The sequence below is a fragment of the Hippocampus bargibanti genome, linkage group LG07 (genome assembly GCF_051943395.1).
Source record: "Hippocampus bargibanti isolate YZ-2025 linkage group LG07, ASM5194339v1, whole genome shotgun sequence".
NCBI classification, from domain to species: Eukaryota; Metazoa; Chordata; class Actinopteri; order Syngnathiformes; family Syngnathidae; genus Hippocampus; species Hippocampus bargibanti.
In genome coordinates this window covers 18,764,992-18,781,820 of record NC_142740.1, presented here as the reverse complement: position 1 = coordinate 18,781,820, position 16,829 = coordinate 18,764,992, and the positions used below count along the sequence as shown (strand labels likewise).

The window sequence follows — 16,829 nt, the reverse complement described above, 5'->3', positions numbered from 1 at the left end:
TATTTTGTATTTATCAAGCCATTGGCGGCCGTGTTCCTTTGTGTTTTTGAAAAGAGGCTGAACCAAAGAAGAGTGGTTTTTATTTTGATATGCCTGGAGTTAAAAATAACTAAATAATAAATACACATAAATAAACACAAATAAATAAATACAAATAAATAGGATTTCAGCTGACCATAATATACCGAATTCAGCCATTACCAGAAAAGAAAATGGATGTCAGCTGCTGGTTATCAGCTTGTTTGTGTTTATGCAGCGCATAATTCTGAAATGATTTATGACTCTTGAGAATGTTTGAGCAGTAAATCCTCCGAAACACCCTCTTCCCCACTTCAAGGACTGATGTCTCTTTTCAGGGTCACAGTGCCCTGCTCCACGTGACAAGACTTCAAGCCAGAGTTCCCCCAAGAGCTTGCCGGTCGTGACATTTTCTGCTGCAATCAACCAAATCACTTGTAGCATAAAGCGTCATGGAAAGTCCTTCAAACCCTCCCCGAGTGTTTGTTGTGTCAAAACACGGGAGGGAAACATCCCATATTGATTTTTCTCCCCAAGCCGGTCTGTTTTGAAGCTTCCGTTTCTTCGTCTGGAGACTTTCTGCCCCTCTGTCGTCACCTTGTCATACCTCCGTAGATCTCTGATTGACAAGCAAGTGCTTCTGACGCAAACACAAGATTCTTATTCTGCCTCGTGGTTCATATTCACATCCTGCTCACATCCATTTCTTTTCTACTCTTTACAAGCAATGTTGTTTTTGGCACAGCTACCTTTTATTTTTAATCTTCTTTCTTCCTTCACTTGACCAATAAGCTTGTTTTTTTCTCACAGCCCTTCAGCGAGCCTTCTGCACCTGAATGAGGGTGTGAGTCTGTGGCTGTGACTCCGGCTTGCTGAACTATCACATGACAGCCCGTCTCACGTGGGAAGAGGTCGCGTATCACTTCGATGAATCATGTTTTGTAAGCTATTCTTGAAATGTTTGTGTTTCCGTGCCATTTTCACCACAGTGGGTTGGGATTATCATACATGCTGCATAGTGCAGGGGTGTCCAAACGTTTAGCAAAGGGGTGTTGAAATGTAGGGGGGCCAACTATGGCAGACGTTCTATACAGCAATTAATTTAAATACATTTCAGAGAACCACTTTGCGTTTCACATTCACTTTTTTATTTTAATTTCAGCTATCTGAAGCATGTGTTTGGGTTCATTTGAAACCTGCCTGGCAAAATTGAATTGACATTGACAATTGAAATTGAATATTCACTTAACTTTTTAACACTTTTTGGTAACAGTTGAACAGAAGTAATTGTTCATTTGTTGATTTTCGCCCTTTTGCAATATGTAAAAAAAATGAAAATCACCATTTTCGACATTTGGGGGGCTCCTTCACTCAATTACTCATATACTAATTTTCAGTTTTTAATTGAGCCACTAGATGGCAGCACTTAGCACATGCATGTAAAGGTGCGACTGCCAAACGTTATTGATTTTATGACGGAGGCTGTGTGTCGGTTATAAATCAACCATTGGCTGCATTTGGCCCCTGGGCCGGATTTTGGACATGTCTGGCATAGTGTCTTCACCATCTTTCAGTGGAATGGCCTTTGAATCCTGCATTAGCCCTTTGAACAAACTGACGCAAACTGAGACCTCTTGGAGTCACCGGGGGCAAGAGTATGGTGACGTAGACAAGACATTGGGAAAGCAGAGCAGAAACATGATAACGTGAAGAAACATGAGGGGAAAGAGAGACAGAAGGGACACAGTAGAAAGATTTTGGTGGACAAAACAAGAGAGTGGAATTGCTAACTGAGACAGAAAATCAATTTACGCACATTAATTTATTCACTGCCAGACAATGTGTCCTGTGCCAGGGTTTTTGTCATTGTCACTCAAATTCCATGGCCCACAGAATATTGTTTTATGACCACATAAACATTCAATTCATAAGAAACCTCAGACTAATTGCTAAATTATACTGATCTGGAGTTATCTAAGATTGAAATGGGGGCCGCTGTACAAAATACAATACAATACATGCATGTTGATTTATATAGCGCTTTAACAACAGCTGAAGTTGTAACAAAGCGTTAACATGGACAAAAGGCAAACGCTGCCCCCTCGTGGAAGGGAAAAACATTGCCAGAGGTCTGACCAACACTTTATTGGCACCCCCAAGCAAGAAAAATCAAAACCAAAACAAATTTGGGAATGGCGATCCACGTCACACTTTTCAATTCCCTAAAAAAAAAATCGTGAATGGCAGCGAATAAGTTAAGTGGCACTATAGTGACATATTGAAGAGATGAGATGTTGATGTCGCTCATTTGTGGGTAAAACACAGGAACACGCAGGGCTGCTTTGGATTCTTGTCTCTGTCCTCTCGGTGGTTGAGTCGTGAGGAAAAAGAACAGAGCACACAAGAGACTCACATCGGCGACATTTGCAATCATTGGTTTGGAAAAGTTAACTCTATTTCATTTTAAACCGTACGGCTCATACAGGAAGTGCGTTTTCATCTCGTTTTGACCCAATAACGTTTGTCCACAAAGGTGTTACTGTCTGCTGATTAGGGGAGTGTAATGTGTGGGGACAGAGTAAGGAAATCATGGAGACGCGACACGATGAATACAATGTAGAAATACAAAGAACAGACTATGCAGAGACCATAGGGGCACTGCAAGTGCACTGTTGAGATCTTGTGGAGGGGGGGGACACAGTCAAGAAAAAGTGGACATGGACACACTGTTGATCCATTGCGATGTGGACAGTGGAGCTCTTGTGGGGACACTGTTAATACATTTTCAAGGGGACACTGTGGCCAGCGTATCAGGTTCACACGCATTGTAAGAAGATAGATATCTGAATTTGGCCTGAAACCAGTCATGCTGCTCCAGTATGTCACCGGGAAACATCTTCCATCCACAGTATTTTCATCATTCTGAGCACTTGTCCCATGGGGAATGATTTTTTTCTTCCCCTTGTGAAGTCTTCATTTTTCTCTCAGTAGGGCAATAGATGAAGGGAGGCAAAAGCCATATTGGAACATATTCCATCCTCGCAAGATGGAACCTGACGTATAACACTCTTAGGTTGAAAGTGTTTGTATTTGTGGCTACGTTCTCCTTTCCTCATCGTTTTTTTAATTTTCTTCCCCTTTTGCTCATCAACAAGCTACACCAAGTTGACAGCTTTAGATGACGGCAGTCCCCGGTGAGGGCGCATGAAACAGAGCAATGTGAATCTTAAGAGACGGTTGTGCAAACATGATCCATTATCGCACTTTTGCGACACGGTGATTCGTCCTTCAGGAAGGCTGCGACGATGAGGTTAATACTGCTAAGTATGCCGAAAAGTGACTCTACTTTTTGTGATTAAAAAGATGAGATTGTGACTTATCGTGCACAATGAAAGCAAATTCACTCTGGGTTTGTTTTCCTTGTAGTTGTTGTGTTTTTTTTCTTCTTTTATGTCCGTCGGATCATTAGCTTCCTCCTTGTTATCTGTTTCACACACGTTGCATCAGTGCAGGATATCCGGTAACAAGTGCAGCCTGACGCTGAGGTGCTAGAGAATCTACGACCAGTAGATGCAAAGAGAAAGGAGAGATGAAAGTAGATTGGACGGGGGTCTGTATATAAATGCCCCTTCGTTGAACACCTAGGTTCACCCCCATGCTGGCTGAAAATTGATATGTCGCAGCTGACTCCACCAGCAGGAGCGTTCAAGCCCTCGTCTCTCGCTATCACTCCCCACACCCTTCCTCCCACCACCACCTCCTCCTTCTTCCCCTCGTGTCTTCCTCCCTGGGAAGCATCCTGCTGACACTCTCTAAGGAGTCTTATTGATATTCTTAGAGAGGCATTGCAATGAGAAAGAGGGAGTGAAAGTCACACTGAAGCCGTACGTTTTTAATATGAACTTGAATATAAAAAAAAGTAATAATAATACATCACAATCGACATCTCATTTTGGCTGTAATTGGTCTCAAACGTGCAGGATTGCCCCATAAAAAACATGCAGAGAATTTAGAATGACATCCACGTGGAGGGGTTGCGTGTGACTCCATTATTGACTCAAATCATTGCCGCTTAATCCGTGGCTCCCGTCTACGCATGGCAAGGGTGTTCGATCTGAGCCTGTTCTACATATTTGGCCCCAGGGAGGCCGAGGATGTGTCTTGCACTTCTTCGCCTTTGCTGTTTGTCTTTGCCGTTGCACGCAAAGCTGCATATTAACACTTTGGCTTAATGCCTCCCTTCCAAGGAATCCCTGTCAAGATCACGCTTCACCAACGTGAGCCCAAAACTGATGGTAACATTCCAGAAGGTGCTGTTGGTTTAAGTGCTTTTTACACTGCTATCTTGACACATGACTTCCATTTGATTCATGCCTGCCTTTGTAACTCAAATGTTTGTTGATCCAAAATTTTGAGTGTCAGAGATGTTTGCTCGGACACTTTGACCAAAGGCTCCAACACAAGAAGATTGTCTTTACTGCCGGCTGGGGGCGCAGTTTTCATGAAGCCCTTTTGTGCGCTTGACATCCAACCTCCGCAGCCCCTGCCAAGCTTTTTATTGAGAGTATATGCAAATTCAAGTGACGCTCCCTTCTTGATTTGAAAACCACACCCTGGACGTCATGCGCACCCCTCCAAGTCGTCCCCTGGTACATGCACCAACATGCATAAACCAACAGAATATAGACATTGTAATGAGTGGCCTTTCCCAGAACTGATAGATTTGTAACCTGGCTAATGATATCTTTTTGTGCAGGAGTGTACCAAATACTCCTTTCCGCCCTGGGTCTAACTAAAGGATGACAGTTTAACAGGCTGGGTCTGTTCATATCAAAGTGAGCCCAACTTCTCTGTGCTCCATTGTATACCGTTGTGGTCACACGTGTTTGGCCAACCAAGCATTCCGTCTATTCTCTATCAGTAAGTGAGACTGTTTTCCTTTTAACCCATTCAAAATCAATAATGAATGGATTACAAGTAAATGTGGATGGATGAACTTTAATTTTACAAAATGCCAGTAAATTGAAGTACAAAAAGGTGAGCAACAAGTGAGTCTAGCGCTTTGTGTAATAGACACAGGTGAACGTGCCTGTTTTGCATTCAAAAGGAAAATATATCTTACTAATGAATAGAACGATAAAAACATAATTTTGTTTGTCGCTAAAAGCAGGCAAATGTGTTTAGTAGCTACATGTATATGCCTAAAATCCTGGAATGCAAACAGTCATCATACCATCCAAATGGAATCAGCAAACAAACATTCATTTTGGTAGCAACACGCTTATAATTCACTTTAAAGCATTAGTATAAATCGTACAAACGTGTACTGAAAGAAAGAAATTGCACTTTAGTGGTCATTTTAGGATGGCCAAAGATGCATATCACAGATACAAAAAAATAACAAAAACCTTCTGTCATCCATCAATGCGATGACAAGTAGAACAACCACAAGAAATAAGGTCCCTAGATACTCATCCCAGATATCAGTCCTCAACCACCCAAAGTAATAAGATCTCCAAGAGTCCAAAATGTTTTTGCGATTGTTTTTTCTATGTGGCCACCACATGTCTAAACACACTATTTGTATTTGTGGAATAAGAATGAGGAAGGCTAAACAACCCGTTGTCAGCCTTTCGAGGAGGCTGACATTTAATGCACTACTGCTGGCTGCTCTCAACGGCAATTGATGTCAAAGTGTCCACGGGTTTGCTTTTCCAATGTTACAGCTGGCCTGTTTTGCCGGGTTTGGGCATGAGATGTTTTCAACTCGGTAAAAAAATGTGGTGAGAACTCAGCGTGTCCTCTTGTGCAAAGACTAGTTCATTGCGAGCCATCCTTAACCTCAAAACGGTGTGTCGTCCGTCATAATGACACGGATTAGAGTTCAAGCCCTGGATATGACCAGCTGATGTTGTGAAGTCCCGGGTAGTCATAGCCCACACATCATAAACAAAATGGACTTGTTATTCATTATGTTGAGGCCATCTGAAGTCAGATGTGCACTTTCCCATGCAGGAAAATTGCAGACGTTTTTATTCATTCTCTTTGTGCTGACATTGAAAAACCCTTCGGGGGAAAAAGGATTTTGGTTGCTTGTTTATTTTCATGTACTATCCTCTGAGATCTATGCGGGTGAGAGAAGGAGTTCACAGGAAAACAGATTCATTTTATTTTTCACAAACAGAATGTACAAACCTGAAGGGATGACCCGCGGAACGCTTTGAGCCTGAGCTGCTGGCAGGGTGAGGGCTACCGACTCATTTGATTTGGGCGATGGAGAGAGGAGGGGGCGGGGGGTTGAGGCTGTTGGCAGACGCCCTGACCCTCACCATTTCCCAGCCTCGTACCGCTCAAGTAGCTTTCATTTCTTTCATAACTTTGCTGCTGTGAAATGTAAATTTCTCCACTGCAAGACTAATAAAGGCAAAGCCAATCCAATGATATACAGTAAAGTCTCGTTATATCGATATCGGATATATCGATTGTCCCGGTTATATCGACACTATTTCTATGCACGCACAGAGAAAATTACATGCAAACAGGGTCGGATATATCGATAGTCCCGGTTATATCGATATTTTTTCGGACTCCCTTGAATATCGATATAACGAGACTGTATATATATATATATATACAGTAAAGTCTCGTTATATCGATATCGGATATATCGATAGTCCCGGTTATATCGATACTATTTCTATGCACGCACGGAGAAAATTACATGCAAACAGGGTCGGATATATCGATAGTCCCGGTTATATCGATATTTTTTCGGACTCCCTTGAATATCGATATAACGAGACTTTACTGTATATATATATATATATATATATATATCGGGAATGAGTGACGCTTCTGTCTCCCGCCAAGTTCCCCCTCGCGTATGCCTTGAGATGCCTCTGAGTGTGTTACGAGATGAGATGTCCACATGCATTATGATGACTTCTTCTCTAACTAGCTTGTAGGCCACCAGCCACAAGATGGCGGGGTCTCATTTGAAAGCTGTCATGGCTCATTATCTTATAGAGACGAAAGATTTCGGCCCGGCGCTTAATGTGGCGTTTTATTTGCACCAGCCTCACACGCTGCAATTCTCGAGACCCATTTCTAGCACTCAGCACACTTCCCCTTTCTTTTGCGATAAACACATTTCACTTCAGGGACGGGAATCGAATGATATTTCTTTGCGCAACAAGGAGGAAAATGAGTGATCGGTATCGTCACAAATTGCCGCATGAAGAAATAGTCTGTTTAAATACCTATTCCAACTGAGCTAGGAAATGTGTATCGATTTGTATCATATGCACGCATAGCCCGTAACCATTTCACTTAGCTGTCCTCTCTTGCCCTCAGCGTTGGCCATGGACTCCTTCAGCACAAAGAGTTTGGCCCTTCAGGCGCAGAAGAAGCTGATGAGCAAGATGGCCACCAAGAGCATAGCCAACCTTTTCATCGACGATACCAGCAGTGAAGTGTTGGACGAGCTCTACCGGGTTACGAAGGAGTACACACGCAACCGCAAAGAGTCCCAGAAGATCATCAAGAACCTGATCAAAATGGTGGTGAAGTTGGGTGTCCTCTACAGGAACAACCAGTTCAATGGTGACGAGCTGATCCTCGTGGAGAACTTCAGGTGGGCACCAAAGATCAGTCAGCAATTGATAAATACATTTCAGAGTGTGTTACTATCTTATGTATGCAGTACAGTACATTTATGGCATAGGGCAGGGGTGTCAAACTCATTTTTGCCGCGGGCTACATTGGATTGGATTTGCCTTTAATAGTCTCGCAGTGCATTGTAGTTACGGTTTCCTCCCAAGGACCGTTATAAATTTGGGGAAACCATTAAAATGTTTAATTTCCTCCACATATTACATACGGAGAGCACAACAAATAAATGCATAACTAGTTTCAAATTTGAAGTCAAGAATAATGACTGTTATTGTGGTTTACGCACGACAATTTGAAATTTTAGTTTGGACTTTAGCAAGCATCATGAGTTTCATTTGCTTTCGCGGGCCGCATAAAAGTATGTGGTGAGCCAGATTTGGCCCCAGGGCCTTGACTTTGATAGCAATGTCATAGAGCAATGCACTTAAATAAATGTGCTATACATGAAGCAGTTCGCCTCCCCTCCTTGCCTAGAAGTCTTATCGCAAATTGCGTCGACCTTCAGACTCATACAAGGTTTAGATTGACCCCACATTAAGAAATTTGTCACATTAATTTGAAAGTGTTTTTGTAACTAATTTACTGCCAGACGATGTGCAAAAATGTGTCACCCCAGTGCCAGGGTTTTTGTCATTGTCACTCGAATTCCAGGACCCACAGAATATTGAGTTTCAGGACTACATAAACAGTCAATGCAGCGTAAGAAACCATCGGCTCTCTTCTTTCATCAGAAAAAAAGAGTTAATTCCTAAATTATATGGGTCTTGAGTTATATGAGCTTGAAACGAGGGCAGCTGTCCAAAATACAATGCAATACATACATATTGGTTTATATAGCGCTTTCACAACAGCTGAAGCTAGAACAAAGCACTAACATGTAAAAAGGGAAAAACATTCCTTTGTGGAAGGGGAAAAACATTGCCAGAGGCCAGGGCCAGCGCTTTATCGGCACCCAAAAAAAGAAAAAACTAATCCCGACAAATTCGGGAATGGCGCTCTGTCATATTTACAATTCCCAAATAATGTATTCCATACAGTGGAAATGTAAATAATGACTTCATGAGTTGATTTACAGCGTGCACTCAAAAATGTTCAGATTAGGCGCAATTTTGCTTCGAGTTTAAAAAAACAACAACAATAAACATTGTCTGAGGCGAGGCCATAATTACCACAGTCAAAATCAAATTAACGTGAATATAAGCAAGATTTAGGAGATGGGATTGGGTTATATGGCAACTAAGAAATTCCTGCTTCACGACAGTCAAAACAATGTCCGTACTTCTCCAGAGAAGCAGGCCACCTTTGGGGTTGAATCAAAGTCAAATATTTGCAAACATCTGCTTTGATTTGCTAAACAATCATTAATTTTCTAGCTTTTTCTCTGAAATAATCTCCACATAAACCATAAACATAAACTTAATCTTAATATACGTTTTCTGCTCAAAACAAAGGCAGACCAATGTAAAATAAAAGCTGGGCGAAAAATCACATTGTTCTCTATTTATTCTTCAAAGTATGCCAAGCAGAAGCAGAAAAGCAGACCCATACGTGTACGTAGATGGTATTGTCCAATCACTTATCTTGCCAAGCCAAACCTTTCCAGGTCTTGAGCTGGTCTTTTGAGTCCACATCCAAATCAGTAGGCCAGTCCTGATACGACGACAAGCTTATCTGTAAACGGAACAAGGAAACCACGATAGCATGTATCCTATTGACACGCTCGGTCGGACTGCCATTGTTTCGCCCGTAGCCCAAGCAGATGTTTTGGTCTTGACTTCATCGTCCTCTAATTGAATCAAACAGGAACTAAGTGCCTCCTTTCCGAAACATACTCTACTTGTTTGCGCAGTCGTTATCCAGCAAGTCAGGACACTTGGTTGCGTAAGAACATTGTTTCTCCGCTTTTTCGGGGTTCAGTTTGCATCCTTTATATATTGCTTTTGTAAAGGGTTTAGAAATACTCTTATTTACCGTATTTTCCGGTGTAAAAGGCACAACCAAAAGTTTGAATTTTCTTCAAAAGATGACCCTGCGCCTTATACGCAGGTGCACCATATATGTGAAGTAATATTGAGCCACAACAAATCTAGCAACTGCTGTTAACAGCCATCGACTCCATTTCACCCAGTAGAAGAAGTCGTAAGAAGTGTATATATTAATATATTATATTTGGAAACCGTTTTTCATTCATTGTAGTCCTGTACGTGTATACATGAAGTTTGAAAACACCATTCATATGGGGTGCGCCTTACACACCGGAAAATATGGTATATGAATGTTGTTGTCATCTGGGAAAGGAGAGCCACAGTCTCTCAAAGAACTTGACCGCTGGGCTTTATTTAAATATACTGTAGGTGAAGTTGTGCCCAAATTGATTTCATGTGGAAGGATTATTATTTGTACACAAAATGTCTGTTTTTTTCAGTACTATTGAATATTTCTTTAAATGTTTGTTTGATTTTAATGCTTCTCCTTTTAGGTTGTTTTTGCCCCAAGGGACTGGTGATAAAAATTAGCTTCATTTAGTTAACTCAGGCTCATTTACATAGCGCAATGCTGATTAACTCATTCACTGCCATTCACAAATTTATTCGGGAATTGAAAATATGACGTAGAACACCATTCCTGAATTGTTCGGGTTTCGTTTCTTTTTTTGGGTGCTGATAAAGCGCTGGACATGGCCTTTGGAAATGTTTTTCCCTTCCACAATGGGGCAGCATTTCCTTTTTGTCCATGTTAGCGCTAGTTCCAGCTTCAGCTGTTGTTAAAGTGCTTTATAAACCAATATGGATCTATTGCATTTTATTTTGGACTGGCACCCTCATTTCGAGCTCATATAACACCAGACCCATGTAATTTAGGAATTAACTCTTTTTTTTCTGATGAAAGAAGAGAGTCCAAGGTTTCTTGCGCTGCATTGAATGTTTATGAAGTCCCAAAACTCAATATTCTGTCGGTCCTGGAATTCAATTGACAATGACAAAAATTCTGGCACTGGAGTGGACACGTTTTTGCACGTCTGGCAGTGAATAAGTTAATGTATACTTTTACCTTTTAAAAAAATATTGAGTGTGTGTGTGTGTGTGTGTGTGTGTGTGTGTGTGCGTGCGTCTGTGTGTGTGTGTGTGTGTGTGTGTGTGTGTGTGTGCGTGCGTGCGTCTGTGTGTGTGTGTGTGTGTGTGTGTGTGTGCGTGTGTGTGTGTTTTATTGACAGATGTGGTGTCTCGATCAGTTAAGTGGTTGAGAAGTGCAGTCCACCTGTTTTCATGAAAATTGCAAAATACACAGTATAGAAAAGTAGGATTTCCATTGATGGATGACAATTCCAAGATCCACTCCAGCATCACGTCGAATATCTTTGCAGGAGCGTGGAAGTTTCGTGATGTCGGCAAAGGGGAGACAAAGGAAATTGCTTTCAAGCATTGATGCTTTCTGTTGGTGTCCAAAGTTTGACAAAGAAAAGAACAACGCAGCAGTTTCTACTTATAGCAAAGTGACGTGATTGTGTCAAGACCGTAGACTGACAGCCCGTCTTTTTTTTTTTTTTTTGTCTCGCAGGAAGAAAGTCCACACACTGGCCATGACGGCGGTCAGTTTTCACCAAATCGACTTCACCTTTGACCGCCGCGTCATGAGCGCCCTGTTGAACGACTGCCGCGAACTGCTCCACCAGGCCATCAAACGCCACCTGACGGCCAAGAGCCACTCGCGCGTCAACCACGTTTTTAATCACTTCGCCGACTGCGACTTCCTGGCCGCTCTGTACGGGCCCTCCGAGGTTTATCGTGCTCACCTGCAGAGGATCTGTAGTGGCGTCAACAAGATGCTCGACGAGGGAAACCTCTGACCACTGCTTGAGCCCCCCCTCTCGTCCCCACTCCTCCTCTTCACGTCCCTTCCCACCTCCCATCTGGGATATTTTGAGTTTTAAGTGACAATCATAAAACTGTCAAACATTATAACACTGAAGTGCTTTTGTTTTGTTTTCTTTTTGTATTTTGCCCAAAGATCTTCTGATTTCCTTTTTGTCTTTGTCTCGAAGCAAACGAAGCTCGTACAAATGAATGTAAAAGAAAGCCGCGTCGGCGCGTTTGCGCCTTCAACACCTTTCTTGCTCTTTCCAGGGGGACAGTGCTCACCGTCTCATTCAGTTGAGAAGAAATGAATCCCTGAACAGGCTGTTTTATCTCTGTAAACAATAACTTGGAGAGGAAAGAAATCTCTATAGCGTTTCCAAATACCCAGGACATAAAAGCTCTTTTTTATATCTATTTTTTAAACTACTATTGCACTCAAGCTTGACAAAGCGCTGTACTGTATTTTCTTCTTGTATTAATGCAACTATGTGAACCAAAGCAGATTAATCCTGTTTAGCCTGCATTTTCAAATATCTAAACATCTTAACTTCGGCCTCACGCCATGGGCTTTTTGTTCCAAAGTCATCAATAAAGCCGCTTCTATTTTTTCCCCCTTTTTTTCTGAACAGTCTGGTTGCTAGCCAGCACAATGAAGATGAAGTATTTGGGTCGTAGGGGACCTGGAATATAAAAGAGTCGGCGCCACGTGTGTTGTCTTTGCGCTGACTCAGATGTCTGTCACTGAGTCAACATTGTGACTGCAATAGATTGTGCGGCGAGGCGATCTTCACTTCTACTACCTGAATTCGCTCACGGAAAATCGCAATGACACCAAAAGTAAAAAAAAACGTCTGAATGAACCTTTATCAAATACACAGAATGAAGATGATTGCCAATTTCGTTTTGCCAAATGATCTTCTCTCTCACAAGACTCCAATTGCTATTGAAATCACAAGACACAACCAGTTTGCCAACCAAAAGCTCAGATGGTTGGCTGCTATAGAGATGTACTGACAAATATGGTTGTACTAGTTGGCAGATTTTTTTTAAACTGCGCTTGGTGTTTTTTTAGGTTGAAAACACTGCCCATATTCATCAGATACAGACGCTCCCCAACTTACGAACGAGATACGTTCCGAACGGTCGTTCATAAGATGAATTTGTTTTTGTAAGTTGCTTCAGTGATATATTTTGTATGGAATGTATGTTTAAGGCTTATACAGTTGGGCCACGGTTTACGAACACCTTACCTTATGAACATTTTGGTTTACGAACGTTAAATTTATGAAAATTAAACCTTGGCATGAGCACTACTTTTCGCGATACACACCCCCACCACGGCTGGCGAAGTAATCTTCGGCGGAAGAACACAAAAGCACACGAACGAACAGCACCCCAGCCGGCCGGCCCACCTTTCCACACCCCCTTTCTCTGAATGCAAATGTCGATTGCCTCCAAGGAGCTTTTTACAGATAATTTTGCTGTTATGGGACTGAAAAAGACAACACCACAGGCTCGTGTTCAGCCGAAGAAGACACAAAACAAGATTATTGTCGAGGAGAAGAAGGAGATAATTGAAAAACACGAATGAGATCTGCGTTTTTGTGATTTAGCGGCCCAGTACGGATATGCTAAGTCAACCATTGCTACCATCCTCCGCAACAGAGAAGCCATCAAAGGTGCGTCTGTTGCAAAAGGTGTTTCCGTGCTGTCAAAGCAACGGTCTCGGGAAATCGAAGAAGTTGAAAAACTTGTGTTAATTTGGATTAATGAAAGGCAGCAATCCGGCAAAAGCACGTAAAGCAATTATATGCGAGAAAGCACGGCTAATTCACTCCGATATCGCCATGCGGCAACCTGGAAGTTCGGCGCTTATTGAGGATTTTAAAGCCAGCAACGGATGGTTCGAGAACATCTGAGGGCGAGGAGGAGGAGATGGCTGCAGCATTAAGTGAGCGCATCAAGGCAACGTTGGCAAAGTGGAATGATGTGCAGGCTTTTATCGAACACTTCCATCCAGAAAAGACTGGCTATGAGAATCATCAACATGATGAACGATAATGTGATGCCTCAGCTTCGTAAGACCTTACAAGTCAGAAAGCAACAGGTGTCAATTAAAATGTTTTTAGTCAGCAAAAATGATAAGGAGTGTCCAAAGAAGCAAAGAAGAGAAGGCACACCACAGGTTGAGTTACCAACAGTCCTTATGGAAGGTGACTCTCCTTCCATAAGCCATCAACGACCACCACAAAGGTAAATAAAACTTTATTATATAGTAGTCTATTTCTTGAATTACAGTCCTTATGGAATGTGACTCTCTTTCCAAACAGCAATTCCCTCTGACCTCCAACGCCATTCCATCAAGCCATCAATGACCATCACAAATGTAAATAAAGTGACTTTATTATACAGTGCAGTGTATTTCTTTTATTACAATACAATAGCACATTTATTATACATAGAATAAGGTATGTTTTGTGTAGTTTTAAGGCTTATTTAGTTGAAAATTATATTTTATGGAGACCTGGGGACGGATTATTGTCATTTTAATGGTTTCCTGTGGGAAATTCATTTTGGGGATATACACTTTTCTCCTTACACACTCTGTCTGGGAACCAATTAAGTTCGTAAGCCAAGGTCTCACTGTAATCAGAATCGGAAAGCCTTTAATAGTCCCACAATGGGGAAATTTGCAGTCCGCAGCAGTATATAAATAGTATATCAGTACGGTTTATATACGTATGTTTAAAGCTTGTATAAGTAACCTGTATTGGTTTGCAATAATAGAAACTATATAGTATACTCAAAGATATGTACATGTGGAACTGGAGAGAATATTTCATATGTTAGAGAGAGAGAGAGAGAGAGAGAGAGAGAGAGAGAGAGAGAGAGAGAGAGAGAGAGAGAGAGAGAGAGAGAGAGAGAGAGAGAGAGAGAGAGAGAGAGAGAGAGAGAGAGAGAGAGTATGTACATGTACGGATTAAGATAAATAAGATTAAGTTTAACTTTTTAAGTTTTTTTAAAGTCTAACTTGAGCATCTCTGAACATTCGACATACTAGCAAAAATGTTCCTATGTACCGTTGTTCGTAACTCAAATGTTCGTAAGTAGGGGGGCGTCTGTATTTTCATAAGCTTGACTTAAGCCACACACTAAAACAAACCTGGAATTTTTTTTGTCTGCTTCTTAGTCAAGATGACACAATTAATATACTGGTCATGCCATATTATTTGACACATTTTTGGTCCTGGCCCTAATTTTGGTAATATGGGTCGAGGAAGTGAAGAAGTAGTGCTCTGACGCATGTCATCGTAGCATTCTGGGGAACAGAACATCATGATTTCTGGTGTAAAGCTAGAAATCATGCAGCCTAATGGTCATAATGGACCATTGGAATCGGCTGGGGTTCATTTGGACACGGCTCCAAAGAAATTAGCTAAAAAGAAAGCTGTGATGAAAAGTCTGTCTGGGAAAGAAAAAAAATGAAGCTACATGTAAAGGTCAGCCGCACAACACTGCACCAAATTGTACTGTTTCATTGTAACAGTCAGCACTCTGGTGGTTGGGCTTGTTAAAATGTGGTTATAGCGCCATTTTGACACACCCCGGGCTAGCCTCAAACTCTGTTACGCTGTTTACAAAGCATGTCATTCATAGCAGTCAAAGGACGGTTGTTGTTTGTCTTGCACAAAGGAGCTTAGGCTATTCCAGAATGGCTGTCTTTGTTTTTCCATCACCTGAGTCGGCCCATGAGATTGCTGTGCGCCTCAACCTAATTTCAGATTCTGTGAGTGACTGAGTGACATGGTGTGCGTACCTGTGACAGAATTGGGAATTGAGCCATGTAATAAGCGCCGTACATTTCCCAGATAGGATTGCAGAAACTTCAACTTCCTCGAACTCATTCGCTCTGCAAAGCGGAGGAGGAGAAGTAGACGAGCTGTTGTTACTCAGCGCATCTCTCCGCTTTGCACAACAGTGTGCTCTTGATTATCATAACACTGAATGATGAAGAGCTTTGGTTTTCAATACCCCATTCCTCCCCCACATTTTTTTTTGTAACTGAGGCCATCTCATGGACTGCATTTTTTATGTTCAGTTGTACAGTGATACCTTAGCTTTAGCTCACAAACTTTTCGCCTTAGGAACATTAAATTCGCAAGCATATAATCTTGGCAGACTAACTAGTTTTCGGCGGACGAATCAAACCGTGGCGGCGGACTAGTTTTTGTCACCTCCTTTCTTTGAGTGTAGACGTGGTTTGTTATCGAGTGGAGTACTTTTGCTATTATGGGACCGAAAAAGACCCCACCACAGGCTAGTGTGAAGCCGAAGAGGACACAAAAGAAAAACTTCTGTTGATTTGAAGTAATGAAAAGCAGCTATCATGGGACAGTGTGGGTGAGGGTATTATCGCAGAGAAAGCACGGCAACTTCACTTGGATATAATCAAGAGGCAACCTGGAAGTTCGTCATCCATTGACAACTACCATCACAATGGTGAATAAAACGACTTTATTACATAGGACATTTTATTTCTTTAATTACAAAACAAGAGCATATTTATTATACATTAAATAATGTATGTTTTGTGTAGTTTTAAGGCTTATTTAGTAGAAAATTGTGTTATGGGAGCTGGGAACGAATTATTCTCAGTTTTAATGGTTTCTTATGGAAAATAAATGTTCGGAAGACGAACTTTTTGCCTGACACCCACTTTCTGGGAACCAATTAAGTTCGTAAGGTGAGGTATCACTGTATATCCACTTTTGTATCTTTGTTCCCCTATTGTATCCAGTCACATCAAATACAACATATTTACTTTTTTCAGTGAACGTACGTACAAATGCTGGAGCCCAAATTCAAACCCTCAGAACTGTGAGGCAGCTGTGGATACCACGAATACATCAAGGCTCTCTCTCATTAACTCATTCACCGCCAGATGTGCAAAAAATGTGTCCACCCCTCGTGCCAGGGTTTTTGTCATTGTCCCTCGAATTCCAGGACCCTCAGAATATTGAGTTTTAGGAATACATAAATCTTCAATACAGCATTAGAAACTTTAGACTCTCTTCTTTCGTCAGAAAAAAAATGAGTTAATTCCGAAATTATATGGTCCGGAGTTATATGAGCTTGAAATGGGGGTACATGTACAAAATACAATGCAATACATACATATTGGTTTACAACAGCTGAAGCTGGAACCCCTTTGTGGAAAAGAAAAGACATTGCTAGAGGCCACGCCCAGTGCTTTATCAGCCTCCAAGCATGAAAAAACAGAAC

At 41.6% G+C, this 16,829-nt stretch overlaps 1 protein-coding gene across 1 annotated transcript in view; it reads left to right on the top strand.

Moving 5' to 3' along the window:
* tnfaip8l1 (tumor necrosis factor, alpha-induced protein 8-like 1) overlaps positions 1 to 12,154 on the top strand; it is a 35,687-nt gene extending 23,533 nt beyond the window's left edge. Inside the window, exons 2-3 of the mRNA XM_089001597.1 lie at positions 7,372 to 7,651; positions 11,248 to 12,154. Of these exons, the coding sequence (XP_088857723.1) occupies positions 7,380 to 7,651; positions 11,248 to 11,536 (561 nt within the window). The 5' untranslated portion in view covers positions 7,372 to 7,379 and the 3' untranslated portion in view covers positions 11,537 to 12,154. The remainder of the gene's footprint in view (positions 1 to 7,371; positions 7,652 to 11,247) is intronic.
* The last annotated feature ends 4,675 nt before the right edge of the window (positions 12,155 to 16,829 follow it).